The sequence below is a fragment of the Danio rerio genome, chromosome 1, assembly GCF_052040795.2.
Source record: "Danio rerio strain M-AB ecotype USA chromosome 1, GRCz13ab, whole genome shotgun sequence".
NCBI lineage: Eukaryota > Metazoa > Chordata > Actinopteri > Cypriniformes > Danionidae > Danio > Danio rerio.
The window spans coordinates 12607466-12632938 of NC_141021.1; the positions used below are offsets into that span (position 1 = coordinate 12607466).

General features: G+C 34.9%; 1 protein-coding gene across 18 annotated transcripts in view; it reads right to left on the reverse strand.

Annotated features, from left to right (window-relative positions):
* Positions 1–25473, reverse strand: part of sdk1b (sidekick cell adhesion molecule 1b) — a 456411-nt gene that overhangs the window by 198221 nt on the left and 232717 nt on the right. For all 18 annotated transcript variants that reach the window (NM_001443429.1, NM_001443430.1, NM_001443427.1 and 15 more), the window contains one exon: positions 10702–10835. In NM_001443429.1, the coding sequence (NP_001430358.1) occupies positions 10702–10835 (134 nt within the window). The remainder of the gene's footprint in view (positions 1–10701; positions 10836–25473) is intronic.

Consider the following 25473-nt stretch of genomic DNA (forward strand, 5'->3'; position numbering starts at 1 on the left):
CATTGCAGACCTCATGATTTTCAATTGGAGACAGGTCGGGACTGCAGGCAGGCCAGTCAAGTAGCTGAATCCTCTTCTGCTGCAGCCAAAATCTCTTTGTACTTTTCAGCATTAACGGTGCCATCACAGAAGTGCAAGTTACCAATGACACAACCCCATACCATGACAGACATTGTCTTTTGGACTTGTTGCTGGTAACAGTCTAGATGATCCTTTTTCTCTTTGGTTTATAGTACATGGCATCTATTTCTCCCAAGAAAAAAAATCTGAAATACGGATTTATTTGACCACAGTACATGTTTCCACTGTGTGATGGTCCATTCCAAATGCCACAGAGCCCAGAGAAATTGATGGCACTTCAGGACACTGTTGACATAGGGCAATTTACCTGATTACTAGCTCTAAATTGCTCTTGTACCAATTTTTACCAGTTTATATGACAGGAAATTAACGATGATTTGTATTTACAAATAAAATGAAGTTGATCAGGCAAAACATGAAATTCTTTGTGTTTATATTGTCTGCAATGAAATACAAGTCAAAGTAAGTTTGGAAATCACTACTTTCTTTTTTATTTGCATTTTTCATACTGTCTCAACTTTTTCTGATTTGAGATTGTACAAAACATACCTCTGCAAAAGTCCTTATTTACGTCTGCAAGCCCATGAGGAATTCAAAACAAGATTTTGAAAGTCGACCTGAAATCTAATGAATCTTGTTATAAGTTGGGAAACAAATAGCAATCTGTAACAGTCAGTCACACTGGGAGGAAAGTTTGCAAGTGATGTGTCGGTTGTTTAAAAGTGAGCGTGATGGAGACTGACATACAGTAGATCTCCTGAAGAGACATGACAGAACGAATGTCTTTTAAACTTCACCTTCTGAAGCAACAGCAAAGTCAACTCTTTATATTGAAAATATCCTGACAAACACTGGAAGGCAGGCAGACGCAAAGACGCAATACAGTGAAACAGCCAAAAAAAAAAAAAAAAACACTTGAAAGGAGCAAATATAAGGTATCTGGCACCACTTCAGACTTTCAGAATATACAAATAGTTATGTACATATTAATCAACAGAAATCACAATTAATAGTAATTAATAGTATTATTTATTTGATTTGATATATTTAATAACTATAGTAATATATCTATTAATAGATTGTATCTATTACACAAAGATGCAATATAGTGAAACAGCCAAAAAAAAAAAAAATACATATATATATATAGATATACATATATATATTAATTGCATAATTTGTTTAAATAAAATTTATAAATGCAGCTTTTCTGTATTAAAAGTCATTACAAAAATAACCTGAGTTATCTTTTTATAAATATGCAAGAAAATGATTAAATACACCAGTGACTACTCGCTGTGATTTATTTTCATCAATACCTGGATATAAACAAAGGTCTACGATTTCCAAAATGCCAAACTAATTAGAAATTACAAAGCAAATGAAGAAATATGCGGTATTTTGCACTATCATAGGTCACTCATCAAACAAGCAAATTTGTGGCATTGACCATGTTTTATCTTCCTTTCTAAAGGTCAGATGTTTTCCATTCATAACGGATCATCAGGTTTTCCTCAAACTTGTGGAGTTCCTGACATTTCCGTGACCAAAAGTTTAATTGCAGATTAGATCGTCAGAAGCACAATCATTAGTCAATATAAAAAGGATGCAAAACAGACGCCATTTCACTGCATAACAAGTTGCATTATTAATTAACTATACTTTATAGTTTTGATTACTCAACAAGCATAAACAAATAACATATTGCCTTCTGGGATGTGTTTATGTGCGCAGATTTGATTTGAGCATTCGTGCATGATCGACAACAACAACATAAAGCATAAAGTTCATATACTTCATTATAACACCTACTTTCCTGTAATACATCCCAGCAGGCCTGGGTTTCATCAAATCCTTCCATTTGATTTGATTTGATTTGAGATTTGATTGAAACAGAAAAGCAGGCCAGTATTATGCTTACAGATTAATCAAAAAATATTTAAAAAAAGATCCTTTTTGAAACGGTGTGGATGAGGAGATGTATCAAAGCACGGATTCGGAGATGGCTTTAAATAACTGTTGGCCATAAATCTCATCTAAAGATTAACAAGGATGTCATTTTCCAGATGTGTTAATCCTGATCTGGATATGCTTTAATCCTGAGGATTAGATGTTCAGGACAATAATAATAAACTCTAGTGGATTACAGGCTTCACAGGTGTGATGGCGTTTGACGTTTAGGAAATGAAATTTGCAGTGAAATGTAATGAACACTAACATAATTCAGCTTTTAGTGTGCTGGTGAGGCAAGAAGAAATTAAATTAAAGGGACACTTACATGGCAACAATGTACTTAACACTTTTTCCTTTGCTTTCCTTTCCTTCACCATTCATGCAAAAACTAAAAACTAGACACTAACAAGTATCAATGGCTTTTAGCTTTTGGTTGAAATGTGTGTTTTAAAGTGCGCTCGACCTAAAGTACACATTTTAAAATGAAGTTAATGTTGTGTATTTAACACAAACACTTTTAATGTTTAGGTCTTGCTGGTTACACATACAGTTGAAGTCAGAATTATCAGCCCCCATGAATTAGTACCCCCCCCTGTTTATTTTTTCACCCAATTACTGTGTAATGGAGAGAAGTTTTTTTTAACACTTTAAAATGTTTTTAAAAAATTCAAAACTTTTATTCTAGCCGAAATAAAACAAATAAGACTTTTTCCAGAAGAGAAAAAAAACATTATCAGACATACTGTGAAAAATTCCTTGCTCTGTTAAACATCATTTGGGAAATATTTAATCAAGAAAAAAAAATAATAATAATTCTGACTTAAACTGTACATGTAGGCCATTAAAGAAATGCAATACTTCATGCGAAAATTGGTCTTTTAATTTGATCAAAAATGCATGAGTTTTAATAATATTAACCGTTGAACTTAAAGTTGTCTAGAAATGTCACCATTTGGCTTTTATTTTTTTTTTTTTGCAATACAAAAAATAATGTAAAAAAATTACATTATATTTCATATTCTAAGTGCTAAGAATGTATACATTTTTAGTGCTGGGCAAAAATTAATCGTGATTAATTGTATACAAAATAAAAGTTTGTTTTGACAATATATGTGTGTGAATTACTATATAATGTACACACGCATACATAAAATCAAAACAAAAGTATACAAAGAGTTTTGTCACATATATATTTTAATTTATACAAGAGTTCTGTCTGGTTCTTGAATCTGGTTGGCTGATAGCCGTGCGATATTCTGCAAATAACAGCACTTGTCCAGCCTCTTCACATTCTTGCATTACTCTGCCCACATACAGCAACAAGCAGAGGACACTCTCCAGTTTGACAAATAGTGTTGCTGTAGTGCAAAATAATGTACTTTTGAGTTGTTTTTAAACAAGAATTTAGTTGCTTAGATTGTAACTATGCAGTTTATTTATAAGGATAGTGCCTATTTAAATATTTATAATTTCGGAGAGACAGCGCATCAGCATTCATCAGCCTGGCATACTGAGCAGAGCAAAGACGGTGACGTTCCACCACAAGATGGCAACAGAGACTGCATTATAAGCCCTTAGAGAAGAAAAACTCAGTGTAATTTAAAACTAGCGCTGATTAAATCATTATAAAACAGACTTTCTAAGTCGATCTCTCTCTTTTACATGTTGTAGTGCTGTATTTATACCATAGTCTGTTAGTATTTGCTTTGCTTTGGCTTTTTTCACTGGGAAGAAATGCCAACTGACCCAGCTGAGGCTCAAACCAGCAACCTTCTTGCTCTGAGGCGACAACACAACCTACTGCGCCACCGCGTCGCCACTAATAAATTATAGATTTTTTATTTATTTATTTGTTTTATATATTTTTATAGTCTTGGATAAGTCAATAAAGAGACACAACATTATTTTAGATTTATTATATTTTTCTGCAGTGTCAGATAAAAAAAAAACCCTCAATATCACGCAAATTTCCCACTAGTTAAATATAAAACAATCAGAAATCAGAGCATCAAACCAGTATATTCTAACACTTTCTGAGGGATCATGTGACACTGAATACTGAATGATGTAGAACAAATCAGCTTTGAATCAAATGAATGAATTACATTTTAAATAGAACCAGATATTTTCTTTTTTAATATAAAAACGTTTCACTTACTGCATTTTCCACTTACTTCTTTACTGTATTTCTAATCAAATTGCAGCCATTGTGAGTGTAAGAGACTTCCGCAAGCATTCAAATAGTTTCAGACTCTTATCTGCCACATGTTTACAGCACAGTCAGTCAGAGAGGAGAAAAATGTCTGACAGAATGAAAGAAAGAAAGGCACTGGTAGTATCTCTAGAGAAACCGAGAAGAAGAAGAAAAAAAAAAAACAGAGATTGTGTGAAACAATTAAAAATGCATATGACACCAGGGACAAGTGTCGGAAGAATTTAGTTTTAAATCATGCATAATCAACATCTGGCACACAAACACTAACAAGCCATGTAAACAGAAAAAAACAACAAGACACAGACTATCAAAATACTTCTAAATGCTTGTTTAAGTGTGTGTACAGCATGCGGCACTGACTGATCTCCTATCTAGATGTCCAAAGATTAACCTGTAATACTTCACACACACGCTTCTTTGGCTAAAAAATGTGTAGAATCAACCAGATCTTATGTTGTTAGTCAATGTTAATCCAGAAAATCACAAAAATTGCATAGCATCACAGTGTTAGCACATCTCGCCTATTGATTTGATTCATCATCTTCATCCGCTACTGTTTTTTAAATGGATCAAAAATAATAAACGAGTGCTGAAAACAGAATTCACGTGTGAAGACCTATGAATATAAATGAGAAGCTACTCTCTGTCAGTGTCTCTCCAGATGTGATGGTCTGGTCCAGATGGATGCTGCTCTCTCGTCTTGCTCAGCCTCACTCAACCACAGACAACATGCCGAGAGATGAGTCACACACCCAAATACACGCTTTACTTGAACAAGACAGAGAGAGATGTGACATGCACTCCACTTCCATGCTTAAACAGATTTGGTTGCTACTATGAAAGGTGTGCCTGGGAGTTAAAAGTTGGTTTGACGTTCTAACATTTTGACTCTATGAAGCATTTGTCTCTGATTCAGTGATATGGATTTAATATCAACATTGATGGCTCAAAATGTGAGCATGTTGTGATGTGCTGTTCACTAATATCACAAACAGTAAATGCTATTTGATAATTGAGGGACTCGAACACAGGAATTAAAAATGTTTAAATGCGCACTGAAGCTCCAGAAGGAAGCATGATGGATTAAACAGCATCTGTTATGGGTTTTTTGAAAATTACCTTCCATGCAGTGTGTAACAGTATGTTTATTACTATATCTAGATATGTTTATGCACAACTAATAGTCTAATATAAAATATAAAAACAAAATATCAGTAGGCCGTTTTTAACTGAAAAACGTAAGCCTTTGCGCCTTGTAGTCAAAAACTGCTCTGGGCTTGTCGTGGTGTTGGGTATGAGTGGTCTGCAAATGTCTTATTAATTTGGAAGGCCTCATGCATCTGTTAGCAAGAACTTTGGCGCAGATAATGCACTCTGGATGGGTCAGGGACTCTTTGCTTTGAGAATATGGAATAAAACCGTACTTCAGGTAACTTCATTGGTATTTCCTGCATTTTCTGTTCCCAGTATTGCAAGCGATGTGACCCGAAATGTTTGGAGCTTCCTCACCTGGGTGCAGTATGCTTGGGTCATTACTATTAGCTGCTGAAGGTGAATCAGTAAGACTCTGTCTATTTTGTGAAGGATGAAATACAAATTTGTCGATTTTTTTGCTCAGCCAGGGGATAAAATGAACTAAGGCAAATATGACATCATTTAAAATATGACGTGACCCCCCAGAGAGCTCCCTGAGGCCCCCTTGTGGGCTGGGACCCACCTGTTGGCAACTGCTGGTTTAAATGAGTCGTCGTTCGTCCAAATCTTTTGCTTGTTCAAATCGACGTCGACACAAAACAGTACCAAATATGAACTTCCGATTCCAGTAAAACGTGAACGTGCCTTTCCCTTCAGACACTAGCGGAGTGCGAGGGATCATGGGATTGATCCAACACAATCTCACAGAAATTCGTAACTTTTTGATTTATTGGCTAATTTGTATGAATTTGTACGATCTAATTTGTACAATTTAGTGCGATTTGCTCATCACCCAATGACGGTTGGGGTTAGGGTTGTGGTTGGGTGTCACACCTCCTTTTTAAAATTGTACATTTTCGTATGACTGAACTCATACAAATTCATACTAATTAGCCACTAAACTGACAAAATGTAAAAACTTACATTTTCTCATGAGATCAAGCTTGATTGATCATTATGCGGAAAATACTATCACTAAGAGATGGCCAGACATGTGGCTGTTCATCACAACATCACCGCAGTATAGCCAGCCGTGTGCTGTGTTTGTTCCTGTCATTTTTCTGATGATTGATACAATAACCTACCCTGCAGATCGCTATTCGCCAGACGTTTGTAATTAAAGAAAGGATCAGCAAAGACTACTAATGTATGGGACTTTGTCAGTAACTGGTTAGACAGTTTGTATAGACCAATTTCTTCTTCCTCCAGATCCTGTAAGTGTTTCTCCTTCCTAAACAAGGTGAAATGTGATTAAAATGGTTGCCTCGTTTTGTGTAGTTTGCTAAATATGTGTTTAATTGTGGTTTGTAGTTTGAAAATGTCCACTTTTTAAAATTTTGTTTCCCATGTAGTATACAGCCCTTTGGGGAAAAACGGAAATACTTGCATGTTTCTTGGAAGAAAAAATAAATACATTTTACCTTGAAAAGTTTTCAACCCCGATTCTTAATGCATTGGGACTCTTTCTGGAGCTTCAGTTAGCAATGAACCTTTTTAATAGTCTATATGCATGTTCAAGATTGTCTTATTATTAAGGTTGAATAATTATTTTCCCAGTACTGGGTTGCAGCTGGAAGGGCATCCTTTGTGTAAAACATATGCTGGATAAGTTGGCGGTTCATTCTGCTGTGGCGACCCCTGATGAATAAAGGGATTAAGCCAAAGGACAAATGAATGAATAAATGAATGAAAGAATATTAATTTATGTCGTAGTTTGTAATGCAATTACAACATTACTAACAGCATAAATTCTCAACCCAGAAACATTTTACATTACGCTTCGATTCATAAATGCATTTACTTTTACTGCACAAAATGATAAAACAAAAAGTAATTACTACAAATGTTTTTTTATGTTACTTTAATGTAACTTTTTTGTTACTATAATCAGGTTTCAACTACACTTTTTAAGATATGCGAAGTTTAACTTAATATTTTTAGTCAGTTTAATTGATTTAAGTTGAGATGACTCAAAAAAATTGATTTGATTCAACAACAAAAAAAATTGAGGCAACATGGTGGCTCAGTGGTTAGCACTGTTACCTCACAGCAAGAAGGTTGCTGCTTTGAGTCTCGGCTGAGTAAGTTGCTATTTCTGTGTGGAGTTTGCATGCTCTCCCCATGTTGGCATGGGTTTCCTCTGGGTGCTCCGATTACGATCCCAAAATACAAGGACAATTAATTTAACTAATTTAACAAGGTGAATTAAATTAACTAAAATTGATCATGGTGTATGTGAATATTCCTGATGAATAAAGGGACTAACCCGAAGGAAAATAAATGAATGAAAAAAAATAAGGCAGCAAGATTTTTTTATAGTGAATGCTGATCTCTAAGCAGACATTACTGAGTTAGCTTGAGGAACTGGTGTTTAAACAACACTGTTTGCTCGCTCATTCACTTGTTCATAGTTTCCTTCCTTAATATAAATCCCAAAGAAACACCAAATTAACAAATTTGCCAAAAAATAACTCTCCTAATGTACTAATAATCTACCCTAACCACTTAACACAACCTACCCTAAACAGTATTTTTGAATGCAAACCAAGCCCCAATATTTAAAAACACACACATCACACAGGGGCTCTGGCCCCTTTTAAATCTAGGTAAGTATTTTCCAGTTTCTAAAAGCCCTGCTGTGCGCCTGCTGAAATTTTAATCCTAGCAACCAAAGAGTAGCCAAAAAAGCTCCAAAACACCAGTATGTATAAATAAAAATAAAATCCTAAAAGCTCAAAGACTACTTTAAGGTCAATTACAGAAAGAAGTAAAAATAAATCAATTAAAAAGCAGCGATTTTTACTTTTAAATGCCTCCCGCTGTTAACTCTCTCCTGGTTGTTTCTTTGTTCTCTCCCCTTCTGGTGTCCTTGTCATATTCATTCAACTCAAAAAAACTCTGTTTGCAGGACTTCACATGCTTTAAAACTACTTTCAACATCTCCTTCGCCTCTTCCTCTAAATTTTTGATTAGGAAAAATGACATTTCTCCAAACGGTGGATTTTGACTGACAGCGGTGAACCTCTCGTCCCCTAAAACACTATGCAGGAACTAATAACTAAAAGAGATGATTTTCAAGTGGAACGTTTTCCTTACCCTTTTGTTCCTTTCATTTTACATTCACTTGAACTGTTCATTTCTGTACTATACTTTTGATAGTGCACTTATAAAAATGTAGCTGGTTGTTTAAACAGAAAGGTATGGAAGAAGAAAAAAAAACAACCACTTTAATTAGGCGCAACTTTCTCCTTCAGTCGCGAGGACAAAATTAATGTCCTTTAAAAACTAATGTGCCGCACAACACGCACTAGTGTTCCTGCAGTGTATTGACAGTATGGCTGAAAATATAAAAGGTGAAGCAGAGGGTCAATGTGTTTAATTTAAAAGCACATCCACTTTAAAAAAAAAAACGTCAATACTTTTGTCCCGAGAGCCAATCTGAATGAGAACAACATGAACAATATTACCTTCTCACATTACACTTTTAATCGTACACAAATACAAACCCACAAGCTTATTAATCTAATCTAAAATCGAATCATGTTGTTGTATACACACACTGATGACCATGTAACTGTATACTATTTAACATCATGTAGCATCTGATAGGACTTAACTGTAATCTAGCTGTGACATTAAACTAATAACCTTCTACAACAGAGAATTAACCTACAACATTCATTTCAAGCAACACTTTACTCATTAGCAAATCAAAAAACGCTCATTATTAAGTCATTAAGAAACATATAATGCTTAACGATCAGTCGCTGATTAAAATCTAAATATATAAACGCTAATACTGTACGTGAACCGTAGAGTTTAATGAGTTTTTACCACTAATTAGCAGTATTTTAAATAGCACATTATCTTTTGTTAGTATTGTTTCTTACTATATTAAAAGCGCTGTAAACCAGTTTCTTAATGTAAGGTTAGTGTACTTCAATGTTACATACATTTATGTGTGTAGCTATAGAAAAAAATAAGAGACTCCTATTCTTACACTGCACTATTATTACACTACCAAATTGGCAGCTATGTTTGCCAGAACTTTACAGTTATAAATACGGTTGAAACTACACTACCTAACAAAAGTCTTGTCTTCTATCCAAGATTTAGGAAGAACAAATAATAACCTGGCCTCTAGTTGATCATTTGGTATTAGAAGTGGCAAAGAAGTGGCAAAGGCAAAGTCCTCTATATTACGCTTATTTTACCAAAATAAAATATGATCATGTCTTGATTTTTAATTATTTAATTAGGACAATCAGGTCTGACTTTGTTTAGAAAAAAGTCTCGTCACTTAACAGAAATAGTGTACAGTATAGAATATGAAGTCATGGTGCGGTAGAAAAAGGATGAATATTGTGTATGGCTCCCATGAGCTTGGATGACTGCATCCATACATCTCTGCAATGACTCAAATAACTTATTATAAAGTCATCTGGAATGGCAAAGAAAGTGTTCTTGCAGGACTCTTTGAGTTCATCCAGATTCTTTGAATTCATCTTCAATGCCTTCTCCATCTTACCCCAGACATACTCAATAATGTTCTTGTCTTGTGACTGGGCTGGCCAATCCTGGAGTCAGTTATTAACTGTATACAGTAATGAAACATACTGTAAACCGGTTACTGTAGGATTTTTACAGTTTTTATAACCATTTTTTTTCTACTCTGGATTAACTGGATTCAATATTCCTCGGTTTAGGTATAATGTTAATCTTTGTTTGAAGTCTGATAAAATGTATTCTTTATAATAAATAAAAATATTGTCATTTTTATTGTTTTTTTTCCCCCAGAAAATGACAATTGGTACAGAACTAAACTAATAGAACTACTTTGCTTCTATGTATGTGTGCGTGTAGCATACTTCATAAACTTTATTTTTGGCTCTGATCAATAGCATGTCGCCCAGCGCCAATATATTTATGTACACAACTGCATTTGTAACACATACACTCATTCTGTATTTGTAACATACCACCTTAATAGCAAATGTAAAGTAAAATACACAACAGACAAAATAAAATAAAAAAAAAAACACAGCAGGAACACAATCAGTCCAATGTGTCCAAAAACTGTACACCATACTATCACAAAAAATGACTAATTTGCCTAAAACATGCATAACTACTTTAAAATGTAGGCCTACAAGACATTTTACTAGCCACATGTACAGACACACACACACACACACGGACGCACATTTACATATATTTAAATAATACAGCAAAACAGTATAAATGACAAAACAACTTACTTGCTATGCTCAGGTAAATGGAAGGACTGGTTTTGTTTTCCCCATTACGTTCATTAACAGCCTGTACATAATAGCGTCCTGCATCTGCCATTGCCGTACTCAACACCACCAGCTGATTGTCCAACGTTATAGCTCTGAAATTAGAAAAAAACACATGTAAAAATGATGTGCAAGATCATCCATTTGTGTTGTCATTTCCTTCATAATCTAAGGGTGAACTGTACTGAATCTGTTCACTTGTAAAACTGAGCCAGAAGTAAAGCACAAGAGCGTTGTATTGTTTTAGTTCTGGCTGGTTTCTCATCAGCGGGAGGGCAATGTGATAATTACTCATTCAGCACACGTGCGCAAATCAATACGTGGAAAATGAACATGCACAAACACGCGCGCACATCCACTTACATTAACCGAGGCTTTTGTCACTTTCCCGACCGATATTTTTATATCTCTCGAGGACAGGATTACAAAAAATAACTCGCTGAAGAAAAACACAACAAAATGAATAAGAAAAGAGGGGAGAGTGTGCTTTCGTGTTCCTCCATAGTCTGCATTCAATAGCGCTCTTTTGAGAAACGTCAATAAAAGAGCTTTCAGATTTTCACACACACATGACACAATCGCACCTTTATGACAGGCAAGTTTTTAAAAGCACTAAGAGCTCCGCGCTGTAGTCGCCGTGACTGAAGTGTCAGCGGTACACCCGGAGAACCTGCAGAAAAGCCCGGCCAAATTATAATCCTGTCCGTCAGACGCCCTGGGAGAAACCCAAAGGCCTTTTCTAAAAGTGAAGTACAAGGGAACAGGAACAAAAAAATGCTAACATATAGCAACTTTAATTCACATATTGTAAAAAATTTATCTATATTGACTTTGGATGGACATGTTGTCAGACTATATGGGGTGAATTGTCACAGTGAAAACTGATATATGCTTTACATAAAGCAATAAGCTCAGGGAAGCCATTGTTTACAGTGAATTTAGAAGGCATCTTTAGGCCAAATGAAAGCCAGATATTAAACTCCCTGACTTTTCCATGATGTTCATTGACTTAAAAGTGGAGTTTTTATGACCTTTAATTAGGCCCACATGAAATCTGCATGCACAGAAATCCCTAGATTTCTGCAGATTTTTTGTACATCAATGAGTCTATTTACTTGTGTAAAGGTGTGTAAATTTATTTTATTCAGATTTAAAATTAATTTCAGTAATATTATTGACTAATATGACTAAGATTTAAGATTGTAAAGATTGTAAAGTAATATTTTCTGACTTTTAGTAGAGATATTTTATAAGATACTTGCTCTGTTTACCAAATAAGTGGATCTAATTGGATCTGCTTTGCAGCATTTTAAGTAAAATTTAAAGAGGTATTATTTTCTTATTTCATATATTAAGTTTAGTTACGATACTTTATTCCTCAAAATTATTCCACATAAATCTGCAGAATTTTTTTTTTTAATTTTTTTTTACAAAATTCTCAGCAGAAATAGCAAAAAATGTCTACATTCTGTCTGGCCCTACTATTAATGAACAGAAAAACAGGAATCTGTTCAGTTGAGCAGTCCCTCTACAATTTAGTGATTCTACAGTAACAAATTTCAATAGATAATCAAGCTAAAGTAAAATTTATAGGAGAATGGAATGTCTTTTTTTTTTTCATTGCTTCAAATTTTCCACAGATTTTGGCTGGCTGGGACATAGTTCACCTTTCTTCCAAGCCATCTGCTTTGATTTATATCAAAAAATATTATATTTATCCTTCAGTCTTACATTTATCCTAGTCTTTTTTTTTTTTTTTTTTTTTAGAGTTTTTGTCTTGATTTTAGCCCAAATATATAAAAAACAAAATCAATCATAAATCAAAAATACAATTCTCATCACAGTAGAAGAAAATTGTCAAAATTGAAGCAAAATAATCTGCCAATGGGGTAAAGGTTCTTTTGCTTACCTCATTGGCAAAATATTTTAATGATTATGATAATTCTATTGCTATTATTAAGGAAATTTAAACAGTTTTGTCATTTATTGAGTCATTTATGTATCAAATATGATTACGAGGTAAACATTTTCTCTTTTTGTTTCTCTCAGCTTTGTTTCTCTCAGGAGACCAATAGTACTTGAAGTCCAAAAAAAGTAATCAAGAACTAAGATTTTTGTGTGTATCTGTTTATCTAAGATATCTGTGTATATTTTCACAGCAAAAAACACACATGAAATAACCCTGATAATCCCTGATATTCCACGACTTGGACAATATATATATATATATATATATATATATATATATATATATATATATATATATATATATATATATATATATATATATATATATATATATATATATATATATATATATATATATATATTTTAGATATTTTTCGAGACACTTCTATACAGCTTAAAGTGACATTTAAAGGCTTAACTAGGTTAAGGTTAACTAGGCAGGTTAGGGTAATCAGGCAAGTTGTTGTATAGCGATGGTTTGTTCTGTAGACTATCCAAGAAAAAATATAGCTTAAAGGGGCTAAAATTTTGTCCTTAAAATGCTGCTTAAAAAATAAAAACTGCTTATATTCTAGCCAAAATAAAACATATAAGACTTTCTTGAGAAGAAAAAATAAAACAATATTATCAGACATACTGTGAAAATGTCCTTGCCCTGTTAAACATCATTTAGGAAATATTCAAAGAAGAAGAAAAAAATCCAAAGGGGGACTAATAATTCTGACTTCAACTGAAAAGTTGTATATATAATCTTGGGCACCCTGCATGATGTTAGGAATCAAATTAGCCTTGATGTTCTGACATACCGTATAAGAGGTCTTTGTACCTTTCAAACTAGTTTTGTAGGTTAAAGAGTCCTCATTAAAAACAAATAACATATTTAATCAAGCTGTGAAAAAGATTTGTTTGTATATGATTCAGCACAGGATGTCACAAGGGCACATGTATTTGCATATTTATTCAAGATCAACACTTTAATGTGCAACCTTGGCCAAAAGTAAAAACAACACATTTCTAAAAAAAAAAAATGACATGCAGCCTGTATGGAACCAAACTGATATAGAAGTTATGGACAGGTTTTTTTGCATAATACACTGCAAAAATAAAAGGCTTTACTTACTTGCTTCTAGACCAAAAATCTTCAAGATAATAATCAAGAAGCATTTTTTAGACGAGCAAAATAATGGTCCTATCATACACCTGGCACAACAAGGCGCAAGACGTGGCGGGATTTCAGAAAGAGCTTTTTCTGTTTTCGGAAATTTGTTGCTATTTTCAGACCAGCACAACTCTAATTTTCATGTTTTGCGCCACATTGATTAAAAATTGCAGATCCATTTGCGCCCCTTTGTGGACTCATTGGCATGCTGATCTATAAAGGAGGTGTGTTGAGGCGTATTGTTGGCACGTTGCAGTCCAGCACAGAGTGCATTAGTTATGTGCCTATACGGGTCCAAAATGCGTACACATTCCTTAATACACACAGGATGAACAGCAATGCAAAAATATCTTTACAAATGCAAAAAAAAAGAAAGGATTAAAATGTTACAAAAATATTTTTTTCAACATTATTATAAAAACCTTGCTTCATATTGAAGGGCTTTTTTATTTTGTTCATGAAAAATTGCAATTGCATAATGTTATTAGCAGTATTTTTATTATATGCATATTTATATTTGCTTTAACAAAAAACAAGTTTAGATTTGTCCACCTGTCATATTTTAGAGACAAATGCGTCAACATGTGGAGCATAAGAATTGGACGTGTGATCGGACCACACTTCAATTGCTGGAAATTAGAACTGAATTTAGAAATAGTTTTGAAACAAATCTTTGGGCTTAACAAACAAAATTAAATATGTAGGCTAATGGATGTCTTCAGTGGAGTGAGGTTCTTTATCTACGAAAGTAAAGGAGTAAAGAGTAAAAGTAAAGAGGCTGAATGGAAGAGGCTCGTTCTTTATCCTCGCTGCAGTCGGTCTGTTTAATGTTTTATCACTAGTAAAGCATTCAGTTTTTCCACTTACAAAGTCTACCATGTAATTAGCAAATGAGCCATGGAGCAAAGTAACTGACTCTTAAAGGGAATTGGAGATGAGATTCTGATTGGTTTAATGCACGTTATGCTCAAAAAACAGCCATAACTCATTAAAAGGATAAGCACAACATATTTTTCCGTCCTTAAAAATAGCAAAAATGGCTTTAGACGTGCTATTAATGCTTTTGTGCCATGAACTTTAGACTTTGTGCTTAGATCATTTAAATAGACCCAAATTATTCTAAATTAACTGAGTTTTTCCTTAAAACAAGTAAAATAATGTTATTTAAAAGCAAAAACAGGATTGCATTGCTTACCCCTTTGACCCATAATCATAGGTTTTAAGAAAAAAATGTAAAAATTATGTAAACAAGACAATACGTTTTGCTTGTCTGGAAAATAACTTTTAGATATTTGATCTAGAAACAAGACATAAACTCGTTTTTTGAGTTATAATATACTGCACGGTAGAGGTCTGCATTCCCGCGGCTGTCCCGCGGGCGCCGCAGGACCCGACCAGATTTCTGCGGCGCGGGAATAAATTTCCGAATAAATCGCGGGAGCGGTCGGTAACGGGTTTAATTTGGGACGGGAGCGGGCTGTCTAGCAAAATCGCGGATATTGCTATGCGAATGAGAGAGAGAGAGAGAGAGAGAGAGAGAGAGAGAGAGAGCTTTGCCTGTGTGTGTGCTTGGTGCTTGTGTGTGTGTATGTTAGTGCGCGCGAATGAGAGAGAGAGAGAGAGCTTTCCCAGATAGCAAAATACACTCGGGCCAGTTCCGGCTAGATTCTCGCCTGCCGGAGACTTACCACTCAGCCCGGCTCCGGCTGCCGAATCAATCGGGCCAGATGCGGCGGCCGTAAGCGAGCCGGAATTGGCCATAGAGTAATGTGCGCTGCGGCCCGGAGCTGGCGCGACTCAGTATTTATATACCTTTTTATAAAACCTTTTGGTATTACATTGGTACTTGATACATGGTATTACAAGCCTTTGAGTTGATATAACAGCAAACGCCTGTGTGTCTGCTTGGTACTTGTGTGTGTGTTAGTGCGCGCGCGCGTATGAGAGAGAGAGATTGGTCTGTGTGTGTGCTTGGTGCTGTGTGTGTGTGTGTTTATACAGACAGCTTGGCTCTCTGGACTGTATAGCTGGGGGATTTTCGGTTTTGTTCTCCCCCGCTCTTTAGCGGGATCGGGCGCGGCGGCCAGAAAACGGGGCGGGTCGGGCAGCGGGACAATAAATTCTTAATATAAGCGGGAGCGGTCGGGTTCGGGCTAAAACCTGGCGGGTGCGGGCGGGAGCGGGATTCAAAATTTGGTCCCGCGCAGATCTCTACTGCACGGTGTAAGAAATCACAGGGAAAGAGTTAAACCTTGACTCGCTTATGTTGGGGAAAAAAAACAGCAAATTCGCACTCTCTCTTTCACTCATTACTTTCTACGGAAAATAATACTAAAATATCCCTACATGATCTAATAACCCTAATAAACTTTTCCTATAAAATTTTTCCTGTAGCACCGTCATATTTGTTTGAATTGAAAGCTGAGTAAACAATAACAGAACATTCATTTTAGTTCAACTATTCCAGTCTACAGTAGCCTTATACTGTGTAATATTAATCAGAGAAGTAGTACTTCCATGGTACATTTATATTTTCCATTACATAACCATAAAAGGTGGTGAAAACTCGAACACACTGTAAGGCTGCTGTGAACAGACTTCTTCAACAGTGCTTAATACAAACTTCATCTAAGAATAAAAATGGTGTTGTAGCAGCTCATATAATGACGAAGACGAAAAACTGGAGGTGAAAAAAATGCCTGTAACATCATTCATTTTTCCAAATCCTGACGAAAATGGCAGCTCTGTGAAAACGGTGGCCAAAGCCTACAGTAATCTTCAAACAGAGGAGCTCAGTGTTTTAATGCATGAGCCAGTGTGTAATGTCAATAAAGACCAGTCATGGGTGACTGTCCACATTTAAATATATAGAGCTCTTTTGTCGACATTTCAGCGAGCGGCTTCGTTTTTGATTACTGGATACATTGGCAGGCTAATGCATAAACGCGCATACGGACTCAAGGTGAAAAGGAAAAAAAGAGACTTCAATATGGAAGAGCTTTTAGGGCAGGAAATGCATATCACAATGGCAAAAAAGCAGTAAGACAAGAGAGAGATATAGAAAAGGATAAGCCTTCCAGATATTTAATGGGTCCTGGATGTTGCTCGTATGGAGTTCAAGGTGAAATAAAGTCAAAGAGTGACTGGGAAAGGACAGCATTGGAAAGAGAAAGAGAGAAACCACATGAAAACGTCAAGTATAAGCGTTTTAATCTATCTCCTGTAAGGAAAAAAAAATCCCTTTGAACTCAGAATCTTTAATTCCAGGCTCTCCATCCATGGGAAAAAAAGGAGGGAAGGGAAAATGGAAAAAAGAAAAGTCTCGCACTCAGTCCAAAATAAATCCACAGTGGAAAAAATCTCAGCATGGGATGTTTTCACACTCTCGGCTTCAACTTTCAAGTATAAGATATTCCGGGCCCTTGACTAACACATTCAGACTAGATTTAAGGGTGTAAGGTATAAAGTGTCTGAGGGTACAATAGTAGTAGATTTGACTTGGCTAATTTTACACATTTTAATAGATAAAAAAGGAAATTCTAGTAGCATTTAGTCATCCTTGTGTCTTTTCAGACTTTTATTTCCCACAATACACTACAATTAGACTATTCATATCATTATTATAAATTAAATTACTTAATTGCGGCACAGTGAATCAGTGGTTGGCAGGAATGTCACTGGTTCGAGTCCTGGCTGGTCCAGTGGGCATTTCAGTGTGCATGTTCTCCTCATGATCACATGGGTTTCCTCCCAGTGCTCCAGTTTTTCCCCAAAAGTCTAAAGACATGTATAGATGAACTGAATAAACTAAATTGGCCATAGCTTTTGTGTGTGTGAATGAGTGTGTATGGGTGTTTCCGAGTACTGAGTTGCAGCTGGAAAGGCATTCACTGTGTAAAACGTGCCAGAATAGGGATGGACCAGTATAAGATTCTAAGGTGTGATATCCTTGGATAAAAATATCACGGTTTCACGGTATCCGCTTGTTAAGTCGTGACGTATCAGTGACGTATGGAATAGTGTTTCTGGGTTCAAGCCACTACTCGTTTAAATTGAGAAAATATTCATTTATGTCCACTTTTTAGTCATATCACGCTTTAAAGTGAATTTTATATAAAATCATAGTGTACAAATTGGTCTCTGGACTTGCATCACAAATACCAAAATTTTAAGAATTTATAAAAAAATATATCACTTTCTGGCCATCGGATATCATCCATGGATATATATTGTGATTGTGATTTTTAAAAGTATTACAGCGCTTTGTAAATGTTTATTATTTCCATTTATTGAGTCCCTATAGTGTTTAATAAAGCACTTGGACCCGGAAGCCGCTTCGCGTAACGTCACACTTAACAAGCGTTTTTTTATTATTGATTTAAATTGTGTTCTTTTTAAATGTCTGGGTAAAAAATAATGATTTCCCCCCCATTGAACACACTATATTTTATTATAAGAAACATTTAAATATTTTGGAACAGTAGCTTTTGATGTCGAGGGTCCTCTGGATATATTGTTACCCTAAACTAAATAAAATAAAAACACATTGTAAAAAACATACCCCCCCCCCCCCCCTCCAAAAAATAAATAAATAAATAAATAAATAAATATATATATATATATATATATATATATATATATATATATATATATATATATATTTATTAGATATTTATTTAAATATATCTTTATATAAATAAACAAAAATACAGCATATATATATATATATACATATATAATAAAATTTCCAAAGTTGACGTCAAGAATGTGCAAGCTAAAACATAATACACAAGTACATTTTAAATTAAAAGTATTTAATATTTAATATTCAATATTTTGATTGTTAAAATTCAATACTTGTGGTTAAAAAAGTTACTAGTCTTGGTTTTCGTAGTGTGCAAAACAACTCTGACTTTCACTGAGAGCATAAAACCATACAAAATGTCTTTTAATGTTCGCAGTAAAAAATCCTACAGCCATTTTTGGCCGAACAATATAACGAATCACTTGGGAGATTTTTAACTTACTTGCTTTTTTTGTATGTGTCAACAAACAGCTTAATTTGAATGGAAAGAGCTGCTTTTAGGTTGCCAATTGGTTTAGTTACAGCAGCAATCAGCAGAGGCTAACAGGACAATGCTAAATAGCCAAACCTTGGCCCCTTGTCTACTTTTGGCATCACTTGGTAACATCTGGCTCGACCAATGGCGTGATTTAGGGATGGAACCAAATGCATTGGGGCCAATGACACCGAACACATTTCTCCATTTAAGAAAAAAACTAAATGAGCAGTCTGGAGTGAAAATCAAAATCCAGAGCTGCAATGTCACTTCAGAGAGCTGTCATTCATGAGGACCAGGAATTAAAATGTTTATGTAAAGAAGTGTTTTCATCAGTCTGATTACGCGACAATGCTAAATGGAGTCTATGATGTTTTGAGCACGTCCACTTTCAACCACTTACAAAGCTGAAAACACATTCAATCAGTTTGCTTTTGTAGTAAATGCTCATGTGGTCTAATGCATTCTAACAGAACCAAAAGAGCACTCTATGCTTACTTACTGAATACCTTATTGTTATGAATTGTAAAATTTATTGTAAACCGAATCCATTATTAAAGTGAAATACTACCAAATTGCTTGAATAAAAAAGTTAATAATTCAGTTAAATTAATTAATAATTTAATCAATTTAATAACGAATAATACATTTAATAATGATTTATTAATTCAATGCAAAGAAACAATAGGAATTTAATTAAATTAATTATTAATTGTTGTTTAACATATTGTTCAACTTTTTAAACCACCAAAAGAGTTGACAATATATGAGGTTCACTGAAATATCTCAATAACAAAGCTGACATGCAATTAATAAACTATTAGCATATCCTACTGTAAATATTGTGTACAAATTACTGAAAGAAGGACAAAGGAAATGCCTCAATGCTTACCAAGTTTCTCTGGAAGTAAAAACACAAACATACCAAAAATATGAAAATTAAGACCTAAATATTTCATGATACCTGAAGCTGAATGCATGATGCAGGAGAGACAGTCAAAAATAGGCATAGTGGGAGACTTAAAGTTTTCATTTTCAAGACAAAGTGCCTAAATACACAAACATTATTTATACAAATACTATAACATGTAATTTGTGTTACTATTCAAAATAGTTTTATTAAAGTGAAAAAATAGTAAAAGGCTTATTAAAGAGATCCAAATTAACCCACCTAATCCTTCCATATATAAATGTATAGAATGTCTGATGGTTTTAGGCAAAGTATTAAATATCAGTTTTTTTGCTGCATAATAATGCAATTCCTAGGCATTATATAGAATGACAAGTATCATCAAGGCAAAGGTTCTGAAGAGCACAACTAAAGCCTTTACTGATCATTACGTATTTAAAAGTGGAAGGAATATGAAATAAAGCATATGATGTTCTTACCAGAAAAACAATGACAGCAGAACTGAGATTGAACTATTTGTTACAGTAGGTAAGACTGGAATGGCACTTAGAAATGTACTTAATTTTTTTCCTTCACACAAAACACTTCATATTTTCGCACTTTGGTCTTGCACAATCATATTTCTTAGATCAGTGAAGAACCTTAGCTGGATGATATATACTGATGTCGTGAGAAGAATTATGCCAATATTGTTTGTGATGTGGTAGTGGAACCTCATACCAGCAATACGCTATGTTACAATAACGTTTAACACTCATGTGCTTCGATTGCCATCATCAAACAACGACCCAAGCACCACCGCCATCACCATTGGTGGGAAAATGTGGGGGGTAGGCCCGTTATATACTTTGCTGCATTCGATTTTTATTCATTCTATACATTTCCTAGGAATTCTGTAAAATGCCGGATTTCACACATTGCCGATAATACACATATATACAAATATTAGGGCTGCTAAAATGCAGATGTGAACAATAACCGGTTATTACGTACTGACATCATTTATCACATATGTTACATACAGTGGTAGCTTACTATGGCAAGTAATTAAAAACGCTCCAACAACTTAAGAAGTAGAAAACTGCACAATTCACAGCTTGTGAGTTTGCTGGACAGTCTTTCACTGACAAGAAAGAACATCCGAACCCAGCTATGAAGAAGATAAAAGCTGTAAGCTCTCTCTCTATCTCTGTACCCGCTTTGACCTGCTGGCGTGTTCGTGAGGTACTGTTTTATTTCCTCTCACAGCTGTTACAATGATAATGTTACTTGTGGATCCAGATATGAACGTGTCTGCAGAGCAAACTTTCTGCACTATGTCGCTGTCTATAAAGAAACAGCTGATCGTCGTAGCAGTTTAACGTCAGTGTCACTGTTTGCTGAACAGCGCAAGAGGCCAATTCTGTTGAGAATGTGATCATTAATAGATGTCAATCAACTCGTTTGACAGTGCTCAAAAAGAAAGCGGGATAATATTAACATTTGTTATAAATGCTCATGTACTTGTGTTTTGTTTGATACATTCAAAAAGAGTCAAATTTAAGGTACGCTACATATACTGTATTACTGCTTGTATTAAAAAACTAAATTGTTTTATAAATAATATATAGATATAAATATATTTATAAATGATACATGTTATTACAAGAGTTATTGTGTTGTGAAGTAAATAATAAAATTGTTTATGGAAAGCATTGTCAATGCAGCGAGATGCTGAATTGAACCAAATCGATGGCCTGATAATTGTAACCGAACTGAACCAGACCAGAGTAGGTTCTCATATAAATAATTTTGAGCTTACAGAAATCCTTCCATGCACTAAAATCCATTTTAGACTGATGAATTTAAAAAAGAATCAAAAATGTTAAATAAAACAAACTGTTGTCTCAAAAAAAAGTAAAGAAAAGAAAAGTATAAATACGCTGGATAGGGCAATGCCGGCAAAACACAACTTTGTACAGGAACCAACACCTGTTCACCCCCTCTCAATTCCTCTCAGTTCACTACTTGTGATCAAATCACAGAAAATGCATATTAAAACAATATGAAAACAGGATTTGAGACGCAAAAGACGCAACACCTCAATCTAGTGAGAAAGAATAATTACTTGCATGATTCTGACTGGAGCAGAAATGACTTTTATCCTTTGAGAACATACCAACTGCAGCTTTAGCAGAGAGTTAAAGCACAGTGACTATGAGTGAACGCAGGTGACTATGAGTATCAGATGACAACAGGGAAAAAAAAAACCTTAAAGAATAGAAAGCACCATGGGAAAGAAAGAAGGAATGACAGAGAGTGTACAAATTGAGTTCACAAGCCAGGAAACTGAACTTAGATGGAATCTGACTAGTCGAATTGCTCCCAAGGACACAATAAACGTACCTGTACAAACAATACAAGAATGCAGAATGTGAATTGTAAAGGTAAAGAGTTGAACTGCATACTGAAAATTGCTCACATATGTAAAACAGTAGATCAAAAACAACTGTTCCAATCTGAAAAAAACACCACGTTCTCCAGATTCTCAGGGGTCATTGTAGAAAACAAGCAGCTCCAAGAGTAAACGCTAACCTATGACAATAGCAAGAGCCAGTGTTTAGCAGAGATGTTGTTTTGTTGTTAATGAGGGCTACTGCATGGTTATTTTTGCATTTATGTTTATGAAAGGCTTTCAAAGAGGTGATGACTCGAGTGTGAAGGCATATCGTTGGACCTTGTAAATGTCCTAGAGGCAAGGTGGGCTGCATTCAAAGTATTTTTGTCTTTTTAAGGGTTGAATGTTTCATCCGTGCTGTTTTTTTATTTTTGTTTTTTATAATTGTGCTCTTATAATTGTACGCAGCATGTCAGAGGTAGATGGATAATTTTATGCTGAGCTTTATAACCATCACCATGGTGTTTATAAGGTGCAGATCAAAATAATGGATCGTTTTACAATGTGTTCACACAGTTACTATTTTTTAGGTTTATTTTTTTTAAACACTACTTGACATAGGTAAATGTTTACATTGCAATATATTAGGGATGCTCAAAATAACAGATTTACCATTAACCAAAAGGGTGTGTTTTTAACCGATTAATGGTATCAGTTAATTCGCTCCAAAATATTGTTATATGTTTTTAGTTTAGTTACGTGAATGCGCATTTTTGTGTTGGAGGGGCATTTTTTTAATGGTTAACTAATGACCACGAGTGTTTTGCGGCCTGCTTATGTGCCCTGCGTGCCTCGTGTTATTGCAGTTGCACACTGTGTGCTCACAGACGATGAATGACATTCAACCCAGAGCGAAAAAGCAAGTTACGTCAGTCGCGTCTTTTTCATTCTTCAATCAACTGAAAGTAGAGGCGGGGTTTCCGTTGAGGTGACCGCAGTGTTTGTGTTGTCAAGAGGACTATATAGATTTGGTGGTCGCTGTTTCAAGTTATACAGAGCTGTATTACTTTACAAATCTTGAATATCACAATATTATTAAATATTACAATTATAAAAACATCGACAGCAACACAATACACAACGGATTCAGTCATTTCCTAATGACAAGAGAAAAAAAAGCTTGGTTCTCTTTTTATGTCAACAAAAAGGCCGTGTGGTGTACCTTGCATTTTTGGAATGTAAACACTGCAGGTGCGTGAAGATGTTCTGTTGTTCCGTATGCTGCTGTCCGCATGTTAAAATAAATCAGTATTTTAAAATGCAACATTTAATGTGTCACACAAAATAGACACGTCAAATTTTTAAATTAAATAATAATTTAATATTAATCTGACCAGTGACTGTTAATACTCGGTTACCGAGCGGCGGTTGTCAGTTGGCAAAATTATAAAAATTAACTGAAATGAGCATCCCTATTATATATCGGATATATATACAAATATATATTATATGTAATATATAAAATGTGTCTGAATGTTCTGATTAGCTGGAGTAGACGTTTCACATCAGCACATTCTAATCGTGAACTCGCTCTTTCCAGCGATTTTCCTTCTTCGTTCACACAGAGCAGCATTTTAGCAAATTAACATTAATGTTACAACTTCTCTTTCTGGAAACTGCCGGAACGAATTTACCGGTGTTATCAAAAAGGGCCTGTTCACACATACAGACCTTTCCAGAAAATTGCCAGTCAGTTTTTTTGAAAGAGGCTATTGTCTAACAGTTTGTTCTGTAGACAATCAAAAAATATATATTGCTTAATGGAGCTAGTAATAATGACCTTAAAAATGTTTTTATTTTAATTAAAAACTGCTTTTATTCATCCATTTATTCATTCATTCATATTCTTTTCAGCTTAGTCCCTTTATTAATCTGGGGTCACTGCCCAGGAATGACCTGCCAACTTATCCAGCATATGTTGTAAGCAGTGGATGCCCTTCCAGTTGCAACCCATCACTGGGAAACATTCATACACACTTATTTAAACTCATACATTATGAACAATTTAGACTACCCAATTCACCTGTTCCATGTCTTTGAACTGTGGGGGAACCAGAAGGAAACCCATGCAAACGCAGGGAGAACAAGCAAACTCCACACAAAAATGCCAACTGACCCAACCGAGGTTCAAACTAGCAACCTTCTTGCTGTGAGGCGGCAGCACTACCTACTGCGACAACCGCGTCGCCCCAAAGACTGTTTTTATTCTAGCCAAATAAAACAAAGACTTTCTCCTGAGGAAAAAATATTATAGGAAATACTGTAAAGAAATCTTAGCTTTCTTAAACATCATTTGAGACATATTTGAAAAAAGGAAGAAAAAAAGCAATTTTGACTTCAACTTTACAGTATATCATAACTGTAGATGTTAAATTGAATAACACCATACTATTGTATAATGGAAAGATCTGACACAATAATATACGATCAAGTAGAAGATGCTGAAGGAGAAATAAAGGGCACCTACAGACCGTCATGTAAAAGCTTATGGCAAGCTGGGTTTTCTCAGTTGTCACTTAAAATACTTCCTCAGTTGATCCTTCCTTACAACAGTATGAGTGTTTGCTTCCCTCTTAAGGGCGCACTTAAGGACTCGACGGTGTTGACAGCTGAGCCACTGATGTTGAGGGTTGTGGGTGTTTGTGTGTCCTTCTTTAAGTCTACAATCATCACTGCAGGCCTGAGAGCAGTCGGCTTCAGGTTATCGTGTCACCAACAGGACACCAGCTGCTCAACATCCACAGGCAGATCTGAACCGCAATCTTCAAAATAAACATCACAATTACAGCCCGGCAGGGATTTAGAGACAGATGCCAGGGAAAATAAAAAAGAAATAGGTAATAGTGTTATAGGTCTTTTTATTCCCTTTTATTACACATCTTTATTTCTTCAGAATTACGCCAGCATTCAAAGGTTTAACTTTAGCAAACGTTAGCGCGAGATTAATGCTAATGCTAACTTACGTAAGGCAGAGGTTGTTTTACTACTAAAACAGTCTCATTAAAATAAATGCTTCAGAATACTTTTTTTTTTTGTGAAAACATAAAATGTATACTTAAAGATATGCTTTTTTAAAGATATGCAGTTTCTATTTAAAACAAAACCTGTGGGGCAGCATGATGGCAAAACTTGGGATTCACTGTACACTAAAAATATTTACAGGGACATATTATTATCATTGAATAAAGGATTATTTGCA